This window comes from Myotis lucifugus, unplaced genomic scaffold (genome assembly GCF_000147115.1).
Source record: "Myotis lucifugus unplaced genomic scaffold, Myoluc2.0 scaffold_1994, whole genome shotgun sequence".
Lineage (NCBI taxonomy): Eukaryota > Metazoa > Chordata > Mammalia > Chiroptera > Vespertilionidae > Myotis > Myotis lucifugus.
The window spans coordinates 31,939-46,947 of NW_005873042.1; the positions used below are offsets into that span (position 1 = coordinate 31,939).

Sequence of the window (15,009 nt, forward strand, 5' to 3'; positions counted from 1 at the left end):
GGCCCTGCTCTGTGTGTGATGGGGTAGAGCCATAACCTCCCCATCGGCCCTGCCCTGAGTGTGACAGTGGTGGCGCCCCAACCCCCTGATCTGCCCTGCTGTGTGTGTGACAGGGGGCGGTGCCCTAACTCCCCTATCGGCCCTACTCTGTGCGTGACAGGAGGGAGCTCCCCAACCCCCTGATGGGCCCTGCTCTGTGCATGACGGGGGGGGGGGCAGTGCCCCAACCCCCTGATTGGCCCTGCTCTGTGAGTGACAGGGGGCAGCGCCCCAACCCCCTGATTGGCCCTGCTCTGTGCATCACAGGGGGTGGCACCGAAACCTCCCCATTGACCCTGCCTTGAGTGTGATAGGGGGTGGTGCCCCAACCCCCCAATCAGCCCTACCCTGAGCGTGACTGAGGGTGGCATCGCAACCTCCCAATCTGCCCTGCTCTGTGCATGACAGGGCGGCGCCCCAACTCCCCAATCAGCCCTGCTCTGAGCCCGACCAGGGGCTGCACCTAGGGATTGGGCCTGCCCTCTGTCACCCAGGAGCAGGCCTAAGCCAGCAGGTCGTTATCTCCCGAGGGGTCCCAGACTGCGAGAGGGCACAGGCCGGGCTGAGGGACCCCCCCTTCCCTCCCGAGTGCACAAATTTTTGTGCACCGGGCCTCTAGTAAAATAAAATAAAGGGAAAAAAATCTCTCAGAGAAACCTGTCATTTAAAGGAATGTTTTGGCCCTAGCTGGTTTGGCTCAGTGGATAGAGCGTCGGCCTCCAGACTGGAGGGTCCCAGGTTTGATTCTGGTTCAGGGCACATGCCCGGGTTGCAGGCTCGATCCCTGGCCAGTAGGGGGTGTGCAGGAGGCAGCCAATCAATGATTCTCTCCCATCATTGATGTTTCCATCTCTCTCTCTCCCTCTCCCTTCCTCTCTGAAATCAATAAAAATATATTAAAAGAATAAAGGAATGTTTTTCAAGGGGGTAATTATCTCTCATTTTAACTATTTATTAAAATGGATTTTTATAGGATGGGGTACATGCTGGACTGGAGCAGTGCCTTAAAGTTTGTTATATCAGCACCTAACCTATAATCACATATTTTCTTATGCAAAATATGTAACAATTCATGCCACGAGAGTAGAGTAAATGTTTCTTTAGCTTTGTTTCAACACCAGGCAACTCCTGGATGTCGAGAGCTCTGAGAGTACTCACCATTCCCGTAAGCCCAGTCATCATTCATACGGTGGCGCACTTTCTGGTAAATGGCCGACATGGTTTTCATGTTGCTTTTCCTCCACTGGCGCCCCAGGTACTTGGTCTGTATTTTTAGCAGCTTCAGGACATAAAGTTGCAGCATGGCCTGTTTGACCTTGAGAGCCCGCTTTAAGATTGGAGCAGATTTAAACACCACCAGCATCTGCTCATTTAAAGAGGGATGAGAGTGAAGAAAGACAAATAAAAATATAAAGTTACTTGGAGTTCCCAACTCATAGACAAATTAAGCTAAACCTGGCTGATCTGAGATTACGCGGGGGAGCTTTTGGAAATCTATGGTCCAGGCTCCACTTAGATTTAGTCTTCAAGGAGGTCACTCCATTTATATTTCACAATTAAAAGTTTCTGATGTCAGTATAGAACTGCCTCATTCTTTTTCATTGTTGTATAAGATTGTATTATAAGGATACACCATAAGTTATTTAACCAGTTGGTCCCGTATTAATGAGCATTTAGGTTGTTTCCAATCTTTCATAATTACAAACAATGCTGCAATGAATAGCCATCGAGCTGCATTGTTTGGGATTTGTGAATATAGCTCAAATAACAATGCTAACTTCCCTAACAGAGAGGCCCTGAGGGAAGATCCACATCCAGCTCTCTAAAAAGCAATGTAAATATTTCTCTCATATAGAATAAATGCCCAGAATTAGAAGGGGCTAAATTTTTTCAAAATATATTTTTATTGAGTTCAGAGAAGGGAGAGGGAGGGAGAGATGGAAACATCAGTGATGAGAGAGAATCATTGATCGGCTGCCTCCTGCACGTCCCCTGGGGATAGAGCCTACAAACCCAGGCATGTGCCCTGACCAGGAATCGAACCTCCTGGTTCATAGGTCGACACTCAACCACTGAGCCACACTGGATGGGCAAGAGGGGCTAAATCTTACATAGCATTCAGTGTGTGTCTATAGAGCTTACAAAGCAGGAAGTCCATACAAATTAACTGAAGATTTAAAAACTCAGTGAGATGGACACCTCCATGATCAGAAGTCCCACTCACCATGGTTCTGGAATGCTTCCATTTGGTCAGTTTATTGAGCAGCCTCAGAAGGTTGATGCAGGAAAAGAGGTTCCTCCAGCAGAACTGGTTGTTGTCTCCAGCTTCCTGTAATAAGGCATGCCCGTCATAATCTCCACACCCATAAGACTTTTATTTCCATAGATGCCTGAAGTCGCTGTTGGTCAATTTAGATGAGGCCTTCCATATAAAATGCTACCTCCTCACTATCCTGCTTTTCACACACTGAGGCCAAAACATGTAATATCTTTTATCTGGTTAGGAACATGACACACGAACGTAGGAACTTCATTCAAGCAAGCTTTCTTGTGTAGCTTTCTAATTTAGGATCAGAGAAGAGATGCTTTCTACCCCATACACTTTGCACTTACATAAGCTATGTTTGTAACTGCCAGGAGTTATTCTGGTAGATTTCAAACTATGGTGGATGGGTCTGGTATTCATTGTGGCTGGATTTTTTAAATCAACCCCACCCTCCTTTATCAAACCATATTGCAGCAAATTGCTTAATTCTCCAGCACGGAAGAAAAAATGGCAGATGGTTAATTCTAACCAGGTGTTTCTCTTGTATGTTTCTTGATAACAAGAAGTAACAGATGGATGTCAGATTAGAAACAGGTATATACTCCTAGAAACATCATTCAGGGACAAAAATAGAGTCCTTACAGATTTGGAGGCCTATAAATATATACTGCTGGCAGAAGCTATATAAATCAATGAGTACGCATGGTGGCCAAACTAACATCTTGGAAATTCCTCACGTCTACAAAGTGATAACATAACGTAGGAGTAGGAGATGTATAGACATGAACTGCTGTCTGGTGAATGGGAAATTAGCCCTCCTCTCCCAAATAGATTTGAAGCAAGCAAATGTAATGTGGACTGAACATCCAAGATTTTTGAGTGTATTAGGTTAATATACATAAGACTACGGATCAAAAAGTTTCAGGGAAGGGTCAATGGGGGGGGGGGAGAATATGTAATACTTTCAACAATAAAGATTTAATAATAAAAAAAAGTTTTAGGGAACCCTGGCCAGTGTGGCTCAATGGTTGAGCATTGTTCTATGCACCCAAAGGTCCCTGGTTCCATTCCTGGTCAGGGATCAAGTCTGGGCTGTGAGTTTGATCCCCAGTAGGGAACATGCAGGAGGCAATTGATCAATGTTTCTTTTTTCTCTCCCTTTCCCTTCCTCTCTCTCTAAAATCAAATTTAAAAAAAAACATTACTTAGCCCTAGCTGGTTTAGCTCAGTGGATAGAGCTTCAGCCTGCGGACTGAAGTGTCCTGGGTTCGATTCTGGTCAAGGGCACATACCTCGGTTGAGGGCTTAATCAGAGAAAAACTTTAAATGTTATTTAAAGACTATCCTATACACTTAAAAAAACAGTACATTTTCTGTTTATAATTAATTGAGCCTGAAAAAGAGATAAATCTTACTCATATAAATATTAGTCTTTTCTGAGTACAGAAGCCATCAGTTTAGACAAATAAACCATTATATTGAGCACCTATGTGGAGTAAACTTGCTAGTTACTTAAGGCTGTTTACGTAAATTCACACAAACAATACAAAACAAACTGTGGTTACCAAATGAGACCACCAGGTGCCACTGTTGCTTCAGAGAAAGGAGATGAAATACCGACCATGAATTCGTATTTTATTAAGACTAGACAATGCTTTCACCCACTCTTGCATAAAAATAAAGTCTTCTCAGAAGCATTACAATTAGCTAAGAAATTTTATGCTTATATCCTAAAAGGTCATTCTGAAGAGATACAGAGAACACACTGTACCAAGAAACAGAGTCAGGCCCTGGCAGGTGTGGCTCAGTTGTTTGGAACATTGTACCATACACCAGAAGGTGGCGGGTTTGATTCCGGTCAGGGCACATACCTGGGTTACGGGTTTAATCCCTGGTGGGGGCATGTATTGGACACAACCGATCAGTGTTTCTCTCTCATATCCATTAAAAAAAAAAAAGAAACAGATTTAGGTCATAAAAGCTAACTATTTTCAAATACCCTACTAATAGAATTTTAACACTATCCATGTGCCACTTGTTTCTCATTCCAACTTTGAATGGCAGGGATGTAGGTCTCCACCCTTGCTCTGCTACATTCAACTGTAAAATTTTGGCAGTTACTTACTTCTCTATCCATAAAACAGTAATACCAACCTCATAGTTGTTTTAAAGATTGACTAATATGATGAACATAAACAGGGCTAGACACTTATGACCTCTCTCTGCAAGGGTAAGGAGCTCCTCTTGGCTGCTGAGACCACATCTAAGTAAGACAGCAGTTCTGCCCTGGTGCTAAAAAGGGTGCTAGACTTAGTGTCTCAGGACATGGGTCTTTCTCTAATTCAGGGTCTGTCATGAATAAAGCATGAACCATGAAAAGTCATTTTGTTCAATGGACATTTCTCATCTTTGAAATAGAGGTTTAGGCCAAATAGCTCTCATGTCCCCTCCAGCCAAAAATCCTATGGTTCTATAAAACCTGTACCACAGAAGGTATCATTCTGTTTTTACATAATAGACTTTAAAAAATATATATTTTTATTGATTTCAGAGAGAAAGGGAGAGAGAAACATCAATGATGAGAGAGAATCACTGATCGGCTGCCCCCTACCCCGCCCCCCCCCCCCCGACACACACACACTGGGGATCAAGCCTGCAATCCAGGCATGTGCCCTTGAATCAAACCTGGGACCCTTCACTCCGCAGGCCAATGCTCTATCCACTGAGCCAAACCAGCAAAGACCATAATAGAATTTTTGATGCAACATTTTTCAAGTATTAAAGTTGGGGTTGTGGCACACATGGGTGCTGTCATCTGGCCACTCAGCACTTATTGAGCTCCTTCTATATACCAAACATGGTGCTAGACTCTGGTGATATAAAAATGATGATGCACTAAAACAATTTTCTTGAGTAGTGTGATTACAGAGCTAGTAATTAGACTCCTTACTAAATGAATAACGTCGTGAGATTACATTTAGACAAGTACCACATACCCCATTCCATTTTGATCACCCCTTAAGTGCAATCCTGTTTGTTTGCATGAAAGAGCTTTTAAAATGGTAGATAAATACATAAATAAAAATGATGATAATACTATCTCTTACTTGAAGGACTTTTCAGTCAAATAGAGAAACCGATATAAATTACAATGCAACGGGGTGAGGGTAGGGACTGAGGAATACCTAATGAGCTGTGGCAATACATGATGAGACTGACACTTGGTCTTCACTGTGCTATTCATCAGTCAGTTTCATGCATTAATAACTCTGAGGGCCTTGGCCAGATTGGCTCAGTTGGTTGGGTATCGTCCCATGCACCAAAAGATCCCTGGTTCGATTCCCAGTCAGGGCACATGTCCAGGTTGTGGCCTCCATCCCTACTGGGGGGCATGAAAGAGGCAGCCTATCGATGTTACCCTCTCACATCAATGTTCCTCTCTCTCTCCTTCTCCCTTACTTTCTCTCTAAAAATCAATTAAAATATATATTTTTTATTTTTTTTTTTAAATATATTTTATTGATTTTTTACAGAGGAAGGGAGAGGGATAGAGAGTTAGAAACATTGATGAGAGAGATACATCGATCAGCTGTCTCCTGCACAACTCCTACTGGGGATGTGCCCACAACCAAGGTACATGCCCTTGACCGGAATCGAACCTGGGACCCTTCAGTCCGCAGGCCAACGCTCTATCCACCGAGCCAAACTGGTTAGGGCAATATATATATATTTTTAAAAAGAATAACTCTGAGGGACTTTTCTGACTTGCCTAGAGCTGTTTCCAGGATGAAGAATTTTCTGGGTCATCCTTCTGTGGCTATATTGACTTTTGCCTCAGAGAGACGTAGGCATTTTGGTATTTTCCGAAGTACCACTCCTGGGTTTTATAACCCGAATGGAAATGAAAAGTGCATAGCCTCTGGCACAGCAGAAAGGCAGATAATTATTTGGGATGACCAGACGAGATTCTCCTGCCATTCTGTGCAGATGTTCACATTCAATTTCAGTCTAATTATCTTCCTAAATGTCCTCTCCTCCTTAGTGTTTTTCACTGACCCTTTTCTTAACAAAATGCTATGCACAGCTTTTCCAAACTGTTCTCAACTGGGTCAGCAGCTCTAAACCCCTACTGGCTCTGTGCTATTGCCAATAGGCCTTTGTTAATCTGAGACTCCCAAACCAGGGCACAATGGAGGCAGAGAAGCAATGGAAGAGCAAGTGCCAGCCTCTGCTACTTGGCATTTTCAAAGGCTACCGAATCCGCATCTGCTTACCAGACTCTCCGTAGTAAGTTCTGGCAAATCCTGGATGGTACAGCAAGGGTAATCCAGGACCGAGATGCTGCAAGATGCAGAGATAAGGACAGGCTTTGGGTAAATGGCAACGGCAGGAAACAGCTGTATGTTAAAGGGCAGGGGTTAGTTCTCTCCAGCAGGCCCTATCTATTTCCCAAATTGCTTAGAGACCTTGGCTGAAACCGAGGGCTTTGGTGCCAGGCAACTCCAGCTCTGGTCTCCTCTCTTCACGGAGAGGAACTAGCTGAGAGGAACTAACAGAGTTCTTTCAGGCTGGCCCCCATCTGGCAGAGGCAAAAGAGAGCAGAAAGAGAGCCCTGTATAGCCACCTTTCTCCTTCCTTCTTTAAAGGAATATGTAAACTTGTCTGCAGTTGAGTTTCTGTATTTAAGTATATGCTTGTGTATATGTGTGAATGTAACTGTGCTCCCAGAGATGCTGCTAAAACTTATTGCACTTAACAAACTGTGGATGTGAGGATGCAATGCAGACTTCTGTGTCTCTGAAAGCCAGGAGCTCTCGGGAATAATCACATAAGCTACCCCTACAGGAAGCTTGAGACAGAGGCAGCAGCCTACAGCAGGGCCAGTCTAGTAGCTCAAGAATGGTAATAGCATCTGCCTCCAAGGGAGCTGGAGGCTCTGTGGGGAGCCCAGGGAAGCAGGAGAAATAAGGCACCACATGATGACAGGAACACAGTCACTTAAAATGACCTTTCTTTCCTCTTCTCCCTTCTTCATGGGTACAATGCAGAATTGAGATTAGGTAATCTCTAATGCTTCTCCTGGTTGGGACATTCCATGAGGTTTTAAACACCAATCTTGCCCTGGCCTGTGTTGCTCAGTGGTTGCTCAAAAGTGTTGCCCTGGGGACCAAAGGGTCACGGTCAAGGGCACGTACCTGGGTTGCAGGTTCGATCCCCAGCCCCAGTTAGGGCGCATGAGAGATGGAAACCAATTGATGTGTCTCTCTCACATCAATGTCTCTTTCTCTGTCTCCCTCCTTTTCTCCCTTCCACTCTCTCTAAAAATCAATAGAAAAAATATCTTCAGGTAAGGATTAACAAAAACAAAACAAAACAAAACAAAATTTAAAAACCAACAATCTATCTGAACTAATGCAGTTGGAAATAAGAAGACTATGGGGTTCCTTGGACCTGTCTCTCTATTTCGAAAGTCAAACTCTATCCAAACAAAAGGCAACAATTTATTCCACTAGAAATGTTTACCTTTGTCCAAGAAACACACAAAGATAACCAAGGGAACAAAGGGAGGAGAGGAGAGGCCAATGGCTCTCTCTACAATGTTGCTCATCATCTTAATTCACTCTACTAGATCCTCCCAGGGTTGCCAGTTCTTTGCTGCTCCTTTAGGAAAAACATTCTGGGCTGGCTTATCCACTCAGCTACCCACCTCCCACTGACAAAGCCCCATGGCAAAGTAGGTGCCGGGGACCAGGAAATGGGGGCGGGAAATCAAAAATGGATTTATTCTAATCTCAGTGAACTGAATTCTAGCCTAAGGGAGAATAAAAGACAGTTACAAGTTTCTACAACATCTAGGTTGTAAGAGCCATAAGGAAACTGTGCAATAATGAACTGTGGGTGCTCCAAGTTTCTCAGGGATTATGCACCAGTGAAATATACTGTGGGTGGTAAACAGGAGGACCATCTTATCCAGGCCAACCTTAGCAAATGGCACAGTCTGGCTCTTTCAACTCCAAATGATCTCGATGGACACAGATTGGATTGTTTGCCCCTCCTCCTCTAGGCCCAGGAGTGCATTTAGCTCCTGAACCCAACTTCCCAGCCACAGTTGACTGAGCCAGGGACAGACCTCTAACCCTGGGAATGTGGAACAAGGATTGAGAGCCAATTCAGTCTGAGTGGCATGGGGCAGGACATGTTGAGCTCATGCGGGCATATTTCAGAGAGTGGCCTGGGAAACAGACACTACTATTTGCAAGTGAGAGAAGACACGGGAGTGGAGTACAGAGGCTTGGTGTCCATAGACAGAGGTGGAGGACTGCCTGGGCTCCCTACAGACCAACCCTGAGGCTCAGAGCTGCATCCCTGTCCTAGGAGCCTCAAGATGATATACCTCACATTTCCTCCTAACAAATTACCTACTATGCATGAACCAGGTCTAGCTGGTTTTAGTTACTTAGAACTAAAAAGGTTGACTGATACACAGAGGTGCCTTCATGAAGCTGTGGCCCTTACCTCACCCAACCTACACTTCCATTTTCCCTGGTAATTCAACTAGCAAGTCTTAGTGTTAGTTTTATTTTTATTTTTTGTTAATCCTCATCAAAGGAAATTGTTCCATTGACTTTTATAGAGAGTGGAAGGGAGGGGGAGAGACAGAGAGAAACATCGATGTGAGAGAGACACATTGATTAGTTGCCTCCTGCACACGCCCCAACCAGGGCTGAGGATTGAGCCTGCAACTGAGGTACATGCCCTTGACTGGAATCGAACCTGGGACCTTTTAATCTACAGGCCAATGCTCTATCCACTGAGCCAAATCAGCTAGGGCTTAGTGTTATTTTTAAGGCGGCCAGTGCATAAATCTCCTGTAGTTAGAAAAAAAACAAAACCAAAAAACCCCTGAATTCTCAAATGCTTCCTTCAAACAGGAAAAGTATTTAAATCACTCTCATATATATTTATCTTAACTAATGCTTATAAAAGCTCTATGATTCAGTCAGAAGAGGCATTATTTTCATTTTAAAGATGGAAATACTGTGGCTCAGAGAAACAAAGTGTCTTACTTGAGATTACATAGCTAGCAAATGGCTGATCCAGGCCAGCAATCGAGGTCTCATGACTTCCGGTTCCGTGTGTGTGTGTGTGTGTGTGTGTGTGTGTGTGAGAAACTACATATAAGTAAGCTGCCTCTCCCTGGAGGAATCTCAGGCTGTGCTGACATACTGGTGAAGCAACATCTCCTAGCCCCTCTCCACTCACTCCGAGTAATCCGCCTTCTACTTTAGAAACTTTGCCTCTATTAAAGCACTTCTGGTAGACTCTCCTGATTCACAGGCTTCCAGTTCTCATGGAAACAGCCAAGTAAGGAACAAGGTTCTGTTCTGTAACCTTCCCTTTCTGCCATGTCCCCACTTGGCTGGAGGAGTGGAAAGCAATTTGTATTCACAATTGTGATCAGAAAGCAATTTGTGTTTTGATCCTATCTTTGCTGCTTACTTAACAAGTCTCACTAGCATGTTAATCTTGAGCAACTCAATTAACCTGTTGTTTCCTAATTGGTAAAATGAGAAATAAAACTTGTTGTAATACCACTTAGGACTGCTTTGGAGATTAAATAAAATAATGGATAGAGAAATAGTGTAATTTTAAAAACTACAAATTGATCTATCTATTATTTTTCAGTTATAAATTCACTATAACACTTTACAGTTTACAAAGTAGTGTAACTAACCCAACTTATGATTTATACTAAGATCGGGGCTGAAATTTTATCGTTGTAGTTTTATTACTTTGAGTCATGACATTTTTCAGTTTTTAAAATTTTAAAAATACAAATATCTTTGTGACGAGGCCAAATCATATACCCCAAAAGCTAACACTTCAAGGAAATAAAATAGTAATCGCTCTAAAATAGAACTTGGGACAGCAAAACTGACAGGTTCAGAAATAATGTAATTTTTCTCAATCATCCCAAACTAGCCCTTTTGAAATAAAAGTGTCCAGAGTCCATACCTGTTTTTAGCAGTGATGTAGGACAAAATATTTTGATTGAAGAATTTCAGGATCAATGGAATGCAGTTGGCAAATACCAAATGTTGTGATACATATTCAAACTGAATTAAAACATCAAAGTGGAAAGGGCTGCTTATTTGGGGGAAAATAGAAGGTCTGTATGAAAAACAGGCAAATATAAATCTAACATCCATCCCTAAAGATATCCACTGGCCGCCTGTGTTATCAGTCTTTCTGCCTGGGAAGGGGGAGAATCGTCTCCAGCTCGCCCATCCTACCTGGAGGGGGACAATCGGTAGTGTTATATAGGTCGCAAACTCCTGACCAAAAGCACAAAACATAAACCGGAGAGAAAGCCCTATTACCGATCAACAGAACTGCTGTGAGATTTGCTCTTAAGCTCAACAGGAAAGGAAGGCAACCCCGAGGGAGTTGTCTTCCACACCAAAGCTCTGGCTCCTAGTGTTTCAACTGTGATTGACACAGCAAGGACAGGTGCAACTCACCCCCAGCAGCTGCTGGCATCACTCAGCCAGCATGGAGACAACACATAACCAAATGGGCCACTGGAATGTGGGCTCCATGCCAGTCTGTGTGGTTCCCTGTACTTAGAATGTCATATTTTAATGAACGAACCAAGAGCCCTTCAGTCAACAGATACTGCACTGAGAATAAGTCGAGGACCTCTTATGAGCATAACACCACAGCACAGGGGCTCCACTTTGCTCTCCTGAATCTGGATGGGGTCTGTGTCCAGGAAGACCTAGTGGAGGCAGTGTCGTGAAGTTATGCCATCTGGATTTTGCCTAAGATACACTGAAGAGCACCAGACACAATTTTCTCCAGATCCAGAACCTAGACTGCTAGGACAGTGCAGAAACTGGGTTGAAAAGGCAGAAAATTGTGCTGTTTTAAATCCCCTCCTTCTTCCTGATTACCAAAAAGTAGCCTTGGTAGCAAGCTAAGCTGCCCTCTGCCCCTAAATGTGTGGTTACAGGGGAGGCGTCAGCTGGTGCTGCCCATTTCTCTCTTTTGCTCAAATCTTTCCCCCTGGCAGCTGACCCAGGGTTTTTTCCCCAACGCCCCAGATGGAGGAGACGATACATACTCTCTATCAAGTGATGGAAAACTTTTTTCAGTTTTAGATGTGTCTGTAGCCTTGTCAGGATTCACTGCCACTGACACACACTGGCAAGACCCATCAAGCCACCCTCCTGTCTGGCTGTTGATCCACCTACTGCCACCAAGAGAAGCAAACAGAAGCAGACATCCTCAGTTCTCTGTCCTTTCTACTAGGACCACTATCTCCCACCAGGCCCAACTCCTCCCAGCCCTGCTGCTGCTCAGCAAACATGAGCAGACGTGTGAGCACCCAGGACACGCTAACAAACCTACAGATGTCCCGGAATGTACTAAAATAGTCAAGCCTGCCATGGACACAGACCCTGCAGGGCCTCCCCTGCACTCTAAGGACCTGCTCTTCCACCAGCAAGCTTGGTTTTGACTTCACAGGAGGAAAACAGAGCAGAGCCTCTGTGCAGGAATGAGATGCCTCCTCTCCCCCATGGTCTCACCACAGCGACCATCCATTACTGCTTCCATCTTCCCCTATACCTTGCTTATGGCAATGTATGCTTACAGAAGAACCAAGTCTAAACTCCTCAGCACGGCAAACAATGCGTTTATGAGGAAACAGGTTAACCTTTCCTAGATTTGGTTTCCTCCTCTATAAAACAGGCATAAAGTAAGACCTACCTCATAGGGCTGAGAGAATTAATTGAGATCCCACACAAGCTTAACAGAGTGCCCGGCCCATTATAGGTACTTAATAATTGTGCGCTATCACATGTGTTATGTCCTCCCTGTTGTCCCCTCCAGCCTTACGGACTTTCACAAATTAGCTTTTCTGCTTGAAGTGCTTCCTGTCCTCTTTCCCTGACAACTCCCACATTGTAGCTAATCTCTCTTTAGGACTCGGGTTGAAGTCACTTCACCTCAGGCTGGATTAGGTATTTCCCTATCAGGCAATGCTTAACTGTGCTTATCACTCTACGATTGGATCTTTATGTATCTGTATCCTTTACAAGACCTCTAAGCCCTTAAGAGCCAGAAACATGCCTTATTCAGAATTAGATCTCAAATGTTAGAAAGGTGCTTCGCATATAGAAAACCATTCTCAACATGCCACTCCGCCCTCCATTTTTGTAGAATGCTTGAATCCTATCACCCATTGTTTTAAAGCTGGCTGGGCAGAGATTCCTACCCACAACCCTCAGATCATGCTCAAAGGACATAGACATCAGCACCTTTCTAGAACAGTTCCCCACATCCCACACCATATCTCCACCCCAAGCTTGTACAACAGGCATTTTGATTCCCTGAGTGAGACAAAGAAAAGGCTGAAAGATACTCAGCTGGATTACAAGGGCCCTGGTGTCCCTTCTTTAGGAGACAGGGCCTAGTGAACACGAAGACCCGTGGAGAAGCGCTCCTAGCTGCTCACCTGGTAGATGTGGTTCAGTTTGAAGTGCTTGAGGAGCAGCAGGAGCAGGGCAGAAATACTCTTTACAATGATCTCCTTGTGCCTGTTCACATCGATGCCCAGCTTCATGCTCTGGAGAACAGTGACGCTACAATAGGGACAGGAGGGGTCAATGTCGAGGGTGGCTGGAGAGAGCTTCTACACAGTACATACTTGGATCGGATACGATGTACACAGGAGAGCCAGAGCTTAGGAAACCTGAGTTTCTGTGCTAGGGAAACCTCCCGAGTTCCTGCTGATAAGCCTGTCTGGAGAAAAGCTCCTCTGGACTCTGTTTCTCTCTCTCCTTTGGCAAGCTCATCCCTTGGCAATGTCCACCCACATACCTGTGCAGCCAGTCGCTGGCACGCATACTGCCCTCCAGACCCTCAATTCTGAGCTAAAAGGAGCACAGCAGAGAGCACTGCGGTGGAAAGGGGCTACTGCTGGGGGAAGGGAGATCTCTTTGGAGATAATCCCTGTGTTAACCAGGTGGGGTGGGGACTAGAGAGACCTCGCGGACAAGACAGCTAGTATTCAGCCGCCGCCACAGTTGAAGCACTCACGGCATCTCCTCAGGCAGGACATCTGCCAGAATATTGATAGAGTCTGTCTTAGCCTTGGAGGTGGGAGCTGCAGCCAGCAGAATCTTAAGCAGAGCAATCTGGAAAGTAGAAAATGAGGAATCCATCCCATGCAACAAGGCTATTTCTCAATGCCTCAACAGTCCTATGGGAAGTGTTTTAAAGTCTTCCTCTAAGTCCTTCCCTCAATGACCAGATCTCCCCAGCCTCCAGAGGGGCAACCAGGTGTCCAGTCCTGAGAGGCCTGCCTGTGAGAGTCAGGAGCCAGAAGGGAGCTGACAGGCTGCTGTGCTTCAAGACTGCTCTTTCCAGAGAGGAAGATGGGAAAGGCAAAGTGAGAGGGACAAGGCCTAGAAATAAAGTGGGAGGCATAAGCAAGATTTCACGTCCTCTACCCTTTCCTTCCTCTAACCCTGACCATCAGCATCCTCACCATTCTTAGCCTGAGGCTATCTAGAACATGACAGACCACAGCAGACCTCAGAGGGACGAGGGCCCCCAATACACCCCTGCACAGATCCCATCTTGATCTCTATCCCTCCAAAAGGACTAGGGAGTACCGCCAAGTCCCCCTTCCTCTTGCAGGAGCCCCGAGGAAAGCTCAGAATTCTAATGTGTTAGAGAAAGCCTCGACTGAGGAGTGAAAGCTCAGGAAACAAGCGGAAATGATGGACATCTCAGCTGGAAATGACTCTCAGCTGTCTGTTCCTTGAAGCAGCGAAGGGCAACTTCTTACCATGTCCTTACCCCACCACCTCTTACCATGTACTGGGGGAGGCTATACAGCATGCCCTGGTAGAGGATTTCACATGGCGTCTCTGGCACTACCTCTTCCCCCTACAGCAGGAAACACACAGTTACCCAGGCCATTTTCCAGTTGACCAAAGGCTATGTGAAGCGTGGCATGCAAAGAGCACTGAGCTGGGAGTCCTAGGTTCTACCCTCGCTGTGTTAATGTTTCCTTATATGACCTTGGGTAAGTTACTTTCCCTATCTAGGTCCTAATTTCCTCTTCTGTAGATCAGTGGGCTGGTCTGGATGACCGTTCTGGGCTCTTCCAGCCCTAACAAGCTATGATTCTGGTTTTCACATTATCTGGAGTCGATCCAAATTCTTTTTTCCATGTCCCAGCTGGATCAGGAGTCAAAACTCCCAACTAGGAGATGGCTCAGACCACTGCTTTGCTGAACACATGGGGACTTAATTCAGGCTGCAGGTATGCCCGGGACACTGGGAACAGACAGCCCACACAGAGCCACTTCCCAGGGTGTCAATCTGAGGCCACCTGAGAGCACTAAAATGCTCTGAAGCCAGAAAGGAAAGGCAGGTGACTCAATAGAGAGGGTTAATAAGACAGATGGGTAACCTGTGGCCTGGAGAAGCAGGAAGGACTATTGGCTGATAAGCTTTTAGGTGTAAACTATTTTTACTTCTCTATTAGCCCCTACAACATCCCTTTCTCCTTCCTGACCAGGCCCCTCATGCATAACTCTTTGTCTTTTTTTAAAAAAATATATTTTATTGATTTTTTACAGAGAGGAAGGGAGAGAGATAGAGAGTTTGAAACATCGATCAGCTGCCTC

At 45.0% G+C, this 15,009-nt stretch overlaps 1 protein-coding gene across 1 annotated transcript; it reads right to left on the reverse strand.

Annotated features, from left to right (window-relative positions):
• Nucleotides 1-1,150: 1,150 nt before the first annotated feature.
• Nucleotides 1,151-14,324, reverse strand: LOC102426595 (striatin-interacting proteins 2-like). The gene is made up of 7 exons (XM_006108263.2): nucleotides 14,189-14,324; nucleotides 13,409-13,506; nucleotides 12,825-12,951; nucleotides 10,322-10,422; nucleotides 6,580-6,646; nucleotides 2,264-2,368; nucleotides 1,151-1,402 (listed from the first exon to the last, which is right to left on the reverse strand). The coding sequence occupies exons 1-7, from the start codon at nucleotides 14,213-14,215 to the stop codon at nucleotides 1,151-1,153; spliced, it is 777 nt and encodes a 258-aa protein (XP_006108325.2). The 5' UTR covers nucleotides 14,216-14,324.
• Nucleotides 14,325-15,009: the final 685 nt, after the last annotated feature.